At 44.4% G+C, this 12579-nt stretch overlaps 1 protein-coding gene across 1 annotated transcript in view; it reads left to right on the top strand.

Moving 5' to 3' along the window:
• The window catches only part of LOC115644361 (coagulation factor V-like), a 67361-nt gene that overhangs the window by 49789 nt on the left and 4993 nt on the right, over window positions 1-12579 (top strand). Inside the window, exons 15-21 of the mRNA XM_030548591.1 lie at window positions 1155-1391; window positions 1994-2204; window positions 4212-4385; window positions 6824-6940; window positions 7417-7488; window positions 9180-9274; window positions 11710-11865. Of these exons, the coding sequence (XP_030404451.1) occupies window positions 1155-1391; window positions 1994-2204; window positions 4212-4385; window positions 6824-6940; window positions 7417-7488; window positions 9180-9274; window positions 11710-11865 (1062 nt within the window). The remainder of the gene's footprint in view (window positions 1-1154; window positions 1392-1993; window positions 2205-4211; window positions 4386-6823; window positions 6941-7416; window positions 7489-9179; window positions 9275-11709; window positions 11866-12579) is intronic.

Genomic DNA, 12579 nt, shown 5'->3' with positions numbered 1-12579 from the left:
GAAAAAGACCAGGGGATGGAGACCCATCCTGGATCGACAGAAGCTCAGCAAGTTTGTCAGAGCCCAAAAATTCAAGATGGTCATATTGGGTATGATATCCCAGTGCTGCAACAGGGGGGCTAGTTTTCAGCCCTCGACCTCCAAGATGCTTATTTCCATATCACCATTCATCCTGCTCACAGGAAATGTCTACAATTGACGGTAGACGAGAACACTTCCAATATGGAGTACTACCATTCAGCCTATCCACAGCACGAAGAGTCCTATCCAAAACTCTAATGAGGGTAGCGGCTCATCTGCGCAAACAGGGTGAAATGATTTTCCCCTACTTCGACGATTGCCTTATCAAAGGCCCAACTCTACGAGACACAGTGGACGCAGTCCAATCCACTATCACACTATTCCGGGAGCTGGGTCTACAAATAAATGAATGGAAATCAACCATAAATCTAGTCCAACAACTAGACTTTATTGGGGCACACCTCGACGCCATAGAAGACAAGGCGTCATTACCCCTTATCAGATTCACAAACCTCACAAACCTCATTTCAGAGGTACAAGTCAGTCCTCAAGTTCGGGCTCGCACAGTCTTACAGTTACTAGGACACATGGCAGCCATGACATTCATGGTACCACATGCAAGACTACATATACGAAGTCTACAAGGGTGGCTAAGCACGATATACATACCATGCAAACACAACCTACACAAACGGCTCACAGTTCCACCAAATGTCCTCAACTCATTACAATGCTGGTCAAGGCCACAAGATATCCGTATGGGTATCCAGGGCCGCCCGGGGTGTGGGGGGAAGTGGGGCAATTTTCCCCATGCCTCGGGCCCCATGAGTCCTGGCCTGGCAGCAATCTGTGTCTTTGGTGGCATTTTGGCAGCAGGGGGCCCTTCAGTGCTGCCGAAGACATGGAGCAACTGAAGGGCCCCTCGCTGCCAAAATGCTGCCGAAGACCCAGACTGCCGCCAGGTGAGTACAAGTGCCGCAGATCCCCCGCTTTGCCCCAGGCCCCCTGAATCCTCTAGGCAGCCCTGTGGGTATCCCTTTTCAACAGAAACCCTAACAGTGATCATCACAGATGCCTCACTGATAGGCTGAGGTGCTCTGCTAATCGAGAATCTGCCTGTATTTATTTTCCAGGTTCATTTTAAAAATCTGGCATCCAGACCATATTCTCTCCATTCCCATGGGCTTTTCTATGAGAAATCCTCTGAGGGAACCAGTTATGAAGATGAGTCTCCAGACTGGTTCAAAAAGGATGATGCAGTTCAGCCAAATGACACCTATACCTACGTATGGTTTGCAACCAAGCGGTCTGGACCTGTACAACCTGGAGCAGCCTGTAGGTCCTGGGCCTATTACTCCGCTATAAACCCAGTAAGGAAATCTAAGCAGAAGGGTGTTACAATCTGTTGGATAACAACTGCTATGTCTTGTTGCTGAAATACTGGCTTTGCTTCCTATTCTTTTGGGCCTGATTTGCCACTCTCTTGTTCCTTATCTAATCATTTATGCCTATGCAAAGTAAATATAAATTGCTGCCACTGACATGAGTGGGTGGAGAACTCTGATTTGGTAGCATTTCATAGCCACTTTGCATAGAGTTCAGTAACTACGCAAGGCAATGTGGAATCAGGCTCTCTATCGCAAATTTAGGGCCTGATCCAAAGTCTTCTGTTGAGTTCAGTAGACGTTTGGATCAGGCCCTTAGTTAGGAATATAGCATAGCTGAGAGATTTGCCCAGTCCCCATGTTTGCAATGTGATCTGCAAATACATCTTGGATCTGGGTTCCTCATCTGTAAAATGGGACCTTTATCCAATCTTTATTAATTAATAACGTCTTACTTCTGTACCTGGTAAATTAGTTGTAAGGGAAAATCCTCAAATGAAAGCCCCTGTGAATGAGCAAATTGTTATTAATGACGTATTTTGGGAAACCCTAACTTTTACTTGTAATTTGTATTTATTGCCTTCCAGGAGAAAGATATTCATTCAGGCTTGATTGGTCCAATCTTGATCTGTCAAAAGGGAACCCTCAGTACAAGTAACAACAGGCCAGTCGATACCCGAGAGTTTGTCCTGCTTTTTATGGTCTTTGATGAAGAGAAAAGCTGGTACTTCAATAAACATTCCAAAAGGACTTACAGTGAGAAGACCTCAGAAGTGCAAAAATATTATAAATTCCATGGTACTAATGTTTTCCTTTGTCGGTTATCCATGTTGGGAGGGAAGAGGGAGGCGTTAAAAAAGACCTCAACCCAGCTTCTCTTGGTGCACTTGTCTCTTTGCACGCATACACCATTTGCATGCATCTTTTGTTTGTTTTGCACTATTCCTTGTGCATATAAAAATACAATATGCATATAGACTAGAGCTGGTTGGAAAATGTTGACAAAAACAGAAAAATGTTTTTGTTCAAATTTTCCAGGGAAAATAACAAAAAAAAAAACCAAACTTTTCAGGTTTTGGACAGGAAGCTTTCAGTTGTGGGTTGAAAACCATAAACTACCGGTTCTTCAGTTTTTCGACACAAGTTGAAGTTTTCCATGGAAAACAGAACCTTTCTGTGAGAATTTCAGTTAAAAAAAATCAATTTTCCATCAAAAAGGAGTTTCAAGAGAATTTTCAGCCAGGCCTAGCACAGGCCCTGTCTGTCTGTCTGTTGGTTGTTGGTGGTTTGTTTTTTCAGGAGAGCTGGTAGAAAAATTTTAGCTGAAACAGTTTTCAATTGAATTGAAAATGCTGATCTGATTACACCAAAAAATTTTGCAAAATTGCATCAGTTTTAATTATATTTCCCACTAAAATACATTTTTGTGTTTCAGAAAAATTGTGAAATTCCCCATGAAACAGAACATCTGGGTTTCAGCCAGCTCTAATTGGCACAGATGGGAGTTTGTGCATAGGGGGTGGATTTTCAGACATGCTTGGCACCCACAACAGAATCTGGCTTTTCAGAAGAGTCCAGTTCCCACCTATGTACCCAAAGAAGTGGCCAATTATTCCAAAGAGCTAAGGACCCAGCAGCTCCCCCCATTCACAACAATGAGAGCTGTTGGATGATGCACACTTTTGAAAATCTGATCACTTCATTTAGGTGCCTAAATGGGAGACCTCTTTTTGAAACGTGGCCGGTTAGTGCTATTATTCATGTGAATAAGTGATTGTACACAAAGATGTTTTTAAAATGTGGTCCTTAAAGTCAGGCATAAGTCAGATCTGTTGACATTAATAGAGTCTGTCTCATTATATTCAAGCCCGCTGTACTCTACAGAAAGAAGTGCCTAAATCCTGTGGCCTAGTCTCTGAATTCTCTGGCATTCAGGGGCAGCAGTTTTTCTGAATGTAATATGATATTGAATATTGCCATCAACACAGTAACCTGTTAGTTTATTTTAGTATTAAATCCCCCAATTGAAGAGATGAGAGGCAGTTTGGGATTGGAATAAGCACATTCGCTGGATGTTTCCACTAAAATGATCGGTAGTGAAATAGTTAACAAAGTTGACATTTAAATAATCACTTTTACATTTCAGAATCAATGCACTATTCAGATGAAGTGGGTAGTTCACACCTCTCAGAGCTATTGCTTTAGGCTGTCTGCAGTCTCAGGCAGACATTTGGGTATTGCTCAACCCTTGATTCATGTTTTCTAGACTTTTTTTTCCACTGCCAGCAGGGACCCTCATGGAGGGTTCTCTTGAAATTTTCAGAGCTGCAACACACACTTGATAATGACCCTTTAAGAGGAATCAACTTAATGTAGGCCCCCCTAATATAGGCTTTAGGGGGCTAGTTTGGCTCACAAACCTAATATGAATCAAGCTGGCCTCATGTTCGACTCATTCAAACAGATACATTTCAACACTATCTACTTTTAACTGTTCAAAAGTTACTGGGGCTTTTGTTCATTTTGTTTCTACCAGGAAGGTAGAAAGCCTTCTCGCTTATTTGAATGACCATCAATTATGCTTGCAATGACACTTAATTCATTAACTGAGAAGGTCATTATTATATGTTGACATTAGAGACTGGCATTGACCAGGACACCAGATCTGAAACTCTATAGGCTTTGGGGACAATTGGATCTAGAGCCAATCTGTATCCTCTGGTCCAACTCTAGTTGACATCTTTATTGCCGCTCAGCTGGAGTGTGTTTGTAGCTTTTTATCCCTTGTAATATTTTTCTTTTCAGCCATTAATGGGATCATATATCACTTGCAAGGACTGAGGATGTATAAAGATGAACTGGTCCGATGGCACTTGTTGAATATGGGCGGGTCAAAAGATATTCACGTGGTTCACTTTCACGGTCAGACCTTCACAGAAGTCCCTGGGCATCAGCTTGGTGTCTACCCTCTCCTTCCAGGTACATATCAGCTCAGTGTCTTGTCATTTATACTCATAATTATGAGGCTAAACCCTAAACTTGGTAATGTTGGAGTGACTCTACTAAAATTCAGTGTCATTAGAGCAGCAGAAGCAGAAATTGGCTTGGGCCCATTAAGATAGTGATGATCAAGTCTTGTGTTGCAAGGTACTAGCTGTTCATTTCTCGTGAGGTCAGAAAGGACTTCCCCAACAGCAGCATCATCTACCTCATTGAGTTGGGCAGATGGGACTGGAGAGGAGGCCGCCCTCCTCTGAAATGTAAGTTACTGGGCAAAGTTGGAGATGGGATATGAAGTGCATGGACTGATGTCCTGATCAGGCATAATAGGTTTGTATAGGGGAGGTGGGAGGCAGCCTGCCACTGACCTGCTGCGTGAACATGGGCAAGTCCCTTTCCTGCTCTGTCCCTCAGTTTCCCCCATCTGCAAAATGAGGACAATAATGCTGATTTCCCTTTGTAAAGTGCTTGGAGACTTGTGGCTAGAAAGCTTAGTGTTCATACTGAAGAGAAAGAACCCATGAATAACTAGTTAATAATCACAATAGAGCTCTTTTTTGTTGCCATCAAAATGCTTTTCATACAGTCCCACGAGACATTCTTATAATCAAACTAGGGAAATTACTATAAGGTGGGTGCACAATAGGCTGAAAGATGGTACTCAAATGGTTTGCTGACAAACTGGGAGGGGTTCTCAATGGTTTGCTGACAAACTGGGAGGGGTTATCCATTGGGGTCCATCTGGGGTCAGTCCTGGGTCCAGAACTAATCAATATTTTCATTAATGACATGGATAACTGAGTGCTTGTAAAATTTGCAGGTGGTACCAAAGTGGGAGGGGTGCAGGAGAGGATTAGAATTCAAAGCAACCTTAACAAATTGGAGAATTGGTCTGAAATCAATAGGGTGATATTCAATAAAGACAAGAGCAAAGTATTCACTTAGGAAGGAAGACTCAAATGCATAGCTACAAAATGGGAAATAACTGACTAGGTGGTAGTACTGCTGAAAAGGATCTGGGGGTTATAGTGGATCACAAATTTAAAATGAGTCAACAATGTGATACAGTTGTGAAAAAGGCTTAATATCATTCTGGGGTCTATTGACAGGAGTGTTGTATGTAAGACTTGGGAAGTAATTGTCCTGCTCTACTCAGCACTGGTGAGGCCTCAGCTGGAGTACTGTGTCCAACTCTGGGCACCATAGGTGCAGACTCTGTGGGTGCTCCAGGGCATGGAGAAAAATTAGCGGGTGCTTAGCACTCACCAGCAGCTAAGCTCCACTCCCTCCTGCTGTTGGCCCCTGCTGATCAACTCCTACCCCTCCCTCCCAGTGCCTCCTGCACACTGCTGAACAGCTGTTCCGTGGTGTGAGGAGGCACTGGGAGGCGGAGGAGTGGGAAAGGGGCGTGCTTGGGGGAGACGTCAGAGCTGGGGGTGGCGTTGGGGGTTGGAAGGGGGAGGGCGGGGTTGGAGGTGGGGCCTGGGGCTAAGTAGGGGTTGAGCACCCCCGGGGAAATTAGAAGCCGGCACCTGTGCTGGGCACACACTTTAGGAAAGATGTGGACAAAATGGAGACGGTCCCAAGGAGACCAGCCAAAATGATGAAAAAGTTAGCAAACCATCTATGAAGAATGGTTAAATAAACTGGACATGTTTAGTCTTGAGAAGAGAAACCTGAGGGGGCGACCTGATGAGTCTTCCAATATGTTAAGAGCTGTTATAAAGAGGACGGTGACCAATTGTTCTCCATTGAAGGGCCTACAAAAAGTAATGGGCCTAATCTGCAGCCAGAGAGATTTTGGTTAGATATTAGGACGAACTTTCTAACTCTAAGGGTAGTTGAGCTCTGAAATAGGCTTCCAAGATTTTTAAGAACGTGTCAGGATGGTGGGGGAAGCATAAGGCTGTGACTCATGGAAAATTCCCCTCTAGTGCATGGTCTATTGTGGCTCCTTTACAACCCTTACACACTGCCAGAGCAATGGCTGGAGCAGGGGCCAGCATCAGCCCCTAAAAGTTACTGTTACCACAGCATGAATCCGTGTAAAAGGTTAGGTCATTCACTACATGACCACACAGCACATACTGTGTATGCAGTATTACACAAAATATGTGCATGCATCCAAGGTTATGTGAAAAGATAAATTTTAAAGCAGTGAAGCATGGATTCAGATCTGAACTTTTGATTACTGCATGTCTCTAATTAGAACCTATTTATTAAAAGGAGAAGATGTGGATATCTACTATGCTTTCCGACAGGTGCAGAATATTAAACTCTCACTTTGTCAAGCCACCAGGTATGGGCAGAATAGATAGCCCTTGGTTTATCCAACCTCACTGTTCTGTCTCAGCCAATCTCCTGCTAACGTTTCAATAGATTAGCTCTGATTTGTTTTTTTCCTCTTGCTTTTAAAGGCTCATTTCGAACTATTGAAATGACACCACCAAAAGCTGGCATGTGGCTTTTAGACACCGAAGTGGGGGAATATCAGCAAGCTGGAATGCAGGCCTCCTTTATCGTTGTAGAAAAAGGTACTAAATCTAATCATGATCATTCTAATATGCAGGATTCTAGTTATACAGTTCTCTCCCTTTCAAGGCATGGGACAGTAATGATGGAATAGAATCTGAATTGAGGAAATGGCTATATTATAAAGGGGAAGCTCATGGAGTGATTATAGTACACTGAATTTAGAAGAAGTGTTGTATAGCATTCAGAGCACTAACTTTACATTTGTTGATTCCCTAAAACCACCTATGAATCCTTAACTGAGGGAATTGAATGCAGAGATGATTTTGATCTTGTGGGCATACAGAGCTCTATCTCTTTTTCTTTTTTTTAACAGTGATGAAGTCTCAAATGTGCCCTACTGGGAGTTGGTACAAAGGGTGACCTCATCAGAAAGGCCCAGCCACCTCCTCAAACATGACTCTGAATGACCCTCTTTTTCCTGATTATTTATGGAATGCAGCTCATCAGTAATCAACCATTTTTGTGTTCTCTCTAGAGTGCAAGTTACCAATGGGCCTAATGAATGGACTTATATTTGATTCACAGATCAGTGCTTCTCGTCACATAAGTGAGTTTAAACACATGGTAGAAGAACATTTTATTATTTGAGAAGGTCAGACATGGTCTTCAGTAATATGACTTGGCACCAGGCAGTGCAATTGTAGATTTTCTCTGCTTCTCCATATTTCATGCATGCTACTGTCTTATGTCATCATTTCAGTAATTTACAGGCTGTCAGACTTCAGAAAGCTCTTGGTTCTGCGAGCCTAGATTCAGAGCAGGACCGAGCAGCCCAAGGCCATGTGTACACTGCAGAGCTTGGCTGGCATAGCTATACCAGCAGAGCACCCTAGTGGAGATGCAGCGTAGGCTGGCAGAAGGAGTTTTGATGGGATAGCTACACTGCCTCCCTGAACAGCATTATCTATACCTACATAAGATCAGGGTGGCGGGAGGTGGGGGGGAGGTTGCCAGAATAACTTTGTCAGCTAGGAAGTGTGATTTCCCCCCACCCCCACTGTTCTAATCAACAGAACTATGCTGGCAAAACTTAAGTATGTAGACCAGGCCAATATCAGTGTAGGCTTCTGACAGTGAGGTAGGCTTTTCTGCTCCTCCTGTTCTACTTGCTGGCTAATGTGCAGGACAGGATTGTCAAGAGACCTGGATCCTATTCCTGTCTCTGCCACTGGTCTGCTGGGTGGCCTTGGACAAGTCACTTCTTCCGCCACTGCCTCAGTTTCTCCAGCTGTAAAATGGCATTGAGAGTTCATTGCTATTTTTAAGGGGAATGAGAGGTAGAAGTGCAGTGTATGAATATGATAAGGGAGTAAAATGCTACAAAATGAGATTCCAAGCAATGTTGGGGTCCTTTTTCTCACACTTATTCCCATCCTGAAGGTGAGCTTTTGCTGGAGAGTTTGGTAACGTTCCATATACTCATGGATGGATACTCTTTTCAGATGCTATTTCCTCCCCAAGATAATAAATAAATGGCTTATTTGGGAGACTTCAAGCTTCCTGTGAATTTAGCTCTCTATGAGGAACAGATGCCTCTGAAGGCATTTGCTTTAGAAGTAATCAAGTCACACACATTTGAAAATTATCTATCACAAGAGTAACAATTGATTTTTAACACAGTGCCCTTCACGAGGGGTTGCTTTCTACAGTGAATGTTGAACGTGGTTTGACTGTGCCTCCACCGCTAGTAACCAAACTCTGTTTAGCTCTGATTTGTGCATGTTGTAACATGACTCCAACTCCTAATGCTGACAAACCCAAAGGAAATAATATGTTCAGTAAAAGGCTGCCACGGAAGGCAGTGTTTCCCAGTGGAGACCTGGGTTTTATTTCTAGTTCTGCCACTGGTCTGCTGGGTGATGTTGGGGAAATCACTTCACTGTTCTGTGCCTCCATTTTCCTCGTCTGTAAAATGGGGATAATGATACGGATCCCTTTTATAAAGTGCTTTGAGAGCTGCTGATGAAAAGCGCTAGATAAGCGCTAGGTATTATATTATTTTTAAAGCCACTTTTCTGACTATAACCATGTTTTCAAAGATCAATCAATTTTTATTTGCTGATAACGTCCAATGTCTTTGAAGCTTTTGCCAGCTTTCCAACATATCAGGTATTTGTACTGGAGTCTCTTTCTTCAAGACAAACCAAAAAAGAACTGAAATATGCATGCTGAGAAGCCAGTGGCTTTCTAGTTTTCCTTGATTTTTACCATATATCCTTGTTCCTTTTTTCAACCTAGACTATTGGGAGCCTAAATTAGCTAGATTAAACAACGCTGGAAAATATAATGCTTGGAGCACTGACATGGAGCGAGGTGAATTTCCATGGATCCAGGTATGGTTGGTATAATACATACTAATCCACTGTGAGGTCCAGACAGGTTAGGTGATGCCTGCAGCTACACCACCACACACATACTGGGTTTATTTTGGGTCTCGTGTGTTAAACAAGGTCAAACTATAACTAGACCTTCCCAAAGAAGCTGCCCAGGAAAACTCAAGTGTTGCAGGAAGTGGTACTGATGATTCAGTAGGTCGCACGCTCCTCTTCAAGTGAATGCTGAGCCCCTGCCCCAGTATTGTGTCAGGGTTATGGCCTGTTGTCAGGGGGAATTGCGGGGAAGTTTGCCCTGCCGCTGCCCAGGGTATAATCATACTATAGGTAAACAGCCTATCCTTTTGCTGTCCCCGTCTCTCAATGTGTATATGTATTCACCTCTTGCTGTATGACCAGATAATCCTCCAGTCTAGTTGTGGGCTGGACATCTGCTTTCTACTTCACTACACAAACTGTTACATGGGGTGGGAGTGGTTAATGCATTACAAGTTGTTTTGTACTTTAAGCTCTTCCTGTTCAGCTTCTGGTGACTTTCCAGATACCCCAGAACAAGTGGCCAGGTTCTTGGAGAAGCTGAGCGACTTGTTAGGCCCCTAAAGACCTGGCCACATGTTTAAGAATGGAGACTTCTGGGTGCGGAGTACTTCTGAGTATCTGGTCACTTCGTTTTGGTGCCTAACCGGTAGCTGAGCTGTTTTGAAAATCAGGCCCCCACTCTCTGTAGCTTGACAGACAGTATGTCCTGCATGTCACTGTAGCTCATGCTCTTAAATGGGACTTGAGTGATCCCTAGGCAGCTGCTTTGCCAGATGTGGCAGATGGGAGCCTCCCAGACTCCTTGCTCAGCCAGTCAGAGCTGTGCTAAGTCTTATCTCCTCTAAAAATTGCTTCTTCACTCATCTTACTGGATCAAAGAGACACTTTCTATAAGCAGCTGCAGGTTATTGTGGATGTTCAATTAAAACTGCTGCTAAGGAGGAACCTGACAGCTCACAGGATAGATAACAGGATGTGCTGGCTTTCTCTGCAGTGTCGCTTGTCTGAATCCAGCCTGGTTTTGCTGGAGCCAGAAAATCACAGCAGTACGAGCCTTGATCAGAGACCTGTGTATAATGAGCTTATGTTCTCAGTCCACATCACAAACCCATCCTTTCTCCCACCAAAACTGGTGCTAACTGGCCCCCTTGCTGGGAGTCTCAGAAGAGAGACCAAGGACTGGATGGGCCATGAAGACCGAACACCCCTGTGAGCCCTGGGGATGGCACCTGCGGCTCAGGGAGGAGGCCTGTTGGTGAGCTAGCATGGAGGAAGCTTCCACTGTCACTGCCCACGTTGGGTGGATAAATAGCAGTCTTCACTCTCCCCCGAGCTATCAGCCCAACACCTTTCCTCTCCTCTTCCTTCCCCTCAACAGATTTGAAGTGATTATAGTCAACATCATTTATTTATTAAAAATACACAAAAACCGTCTAGCAGCTGTGAAGGAGTTAATGGCTCTCATGTGACTTGCTCAGTAGAAACCAGGGTCTGTGGTTACAGATGCCTTCCAAATCCCCCTGAAATCCATGAAAAGATTTTTTTTTAATAAGGGCAGAAAACTTGGAGAGAGAAATAATCCATTTGTGCTTGATGAAGTGGGGCTGAAAACTCCCTTTAAAATAATTGTGGGGTTTTTTTTCTTCTGATCAGCTACAGAAAGAGCATTTTTCTTTTCCTGCACAGCTTCGCTAGTAAACAACATCACTGACCTTTTCACTGTCTGCATCAGAAGGCCTAAGGGGGAGGAAAGGTCCTCTGGTGAAGGCACTCGCTCCTGGGAATCAGGAGACCTTGGCTCTGCTACGCAATCACCATGTGACCTTTCAAACGTTGCCTGACTTTTATTTATTTATTTTTTTGGAGGGTGCTTTTGTGCCCAGCTTGAGACACCAGGTTCTAATTTTTCAGAGGTGCTGAGCACTCATGGCTGCTGGTGGTTTCAGCTGGAGTTGTGGGGGCTCAACATTCCCAGAAAACAAGCCCTGGTTATCTCAGGCTGGACGCTCAAAACCAGAGGCTGCTTTGGAAATGTATGCCTTACCCATTCTGTACCTTGCTCTCCCAGTCTGTACAGTGGAGACAGCAGCACTCCACTGCATCGCCCAGAGATGCTGTGAGGATGGATTCGTTAATGTTTGTCAGGTGCCCAGATACTGTGATGATGGGCCCCAAAGGTGCCTACAAGTAAATACACACCTTAATAAAATAGATTAGGACACAACTCCTCATTTGGACTGTCACACCAGCTTAGACACCCTGTTACCCATCTTGAGCATGGAAGTGCCATTCTGAGTGCCTAATGCAGGCCTGGCCCCACGCCCTAGGTGCCCGAGGGTGAAACTGGGTTCACGGTGCAGCTTTTCTTACAGTTTGTGTATCTTGCTGTTCTACAGGTGGACCTGCAAAGGCAAGTTCTGATCACAGGGATACAGACGCAGGGTGCCAAGCAGTTGATGAAGTCCTTGTATGTCAAAGAGTTCTTTGTTACTTACAGCAAGGACAAACGGAAGTGGATCACCTTCATAGGAAACAGCACTGGGGGACAGAAGGTCTGCCTGCTCGTTAATCACCACAGCCTCCCCAGCTTTACGCAGCTGTAAGCGGGTGGGATTCCTCAGCAGAAAGTACCACACAGGCAGCCACCAGGGGCTTTTCTCAAGGAATAAGGGGTCAGATTTGTAAAGGTATTTAGGCGCATGAAGATGCAGATTGGAAAATCCCACTAATTCTAAAGGACCTAAGTGCCTGAAGGGGTTTAGGAAAACTGCACTAAATGCCTGTCTGCCTCATGAGGCACGTAAATCTCTTTACTAGTCTGGCCTGGTGTATATAACAAAGCAGAATACGGGATCATAATAAGAGATAAGGAATCTCCCCCAGCCTGGGCTTCAACCCAGCCCCATAACCCTGGTTGTGCAGCCCCACAACCCTGGTTGTCCAGCCTCACTTCTGCACAGGCCTCTGTCCCCACTTCTGGCTCATGGCCCTTCCCCTGAGCACATGTGCAAAGAGAGTGGGATGCTGGGCTGAACTCATGCCCCTGTTCAGTGCGACCGAACCCTGGCACAATAGTATTGCTAATGTTAGCAGTAGCTACCTAACACACGCAACCCAACTGTCCATATAGCACCTTCCAGGGGTCTCCTATCTGTGCCCAAACTCTCCTCCCCTGCTAGCTGCAGGTCAACTCTTAGGCCTGGTTTCCACCTAAAAATTAAATTGACCTAGCTACATTGCTCAGGGCTCTGAAAAATATCACAACT

Source organism: Gopherus evgoodei, chromosome 1 (assembly GCF_007399415.2).
Source record: "Gopherus evgoodei ecotype Sinaloan lineage chromosome 1, rGopEvg1_v1.p, whole genome shotgun sequence".
NCBI classification, from domain to species: domain Eukaryota; kingdom Metazoa; phylum Chordata; order Testudines; family Testudinidae; genus Gopherus; species Gopherus evgoodei.
Note: the sequence above shows the minus strand (reverse complement) of the source record. Positions and strands in the feature narration are given on the sequence as shown.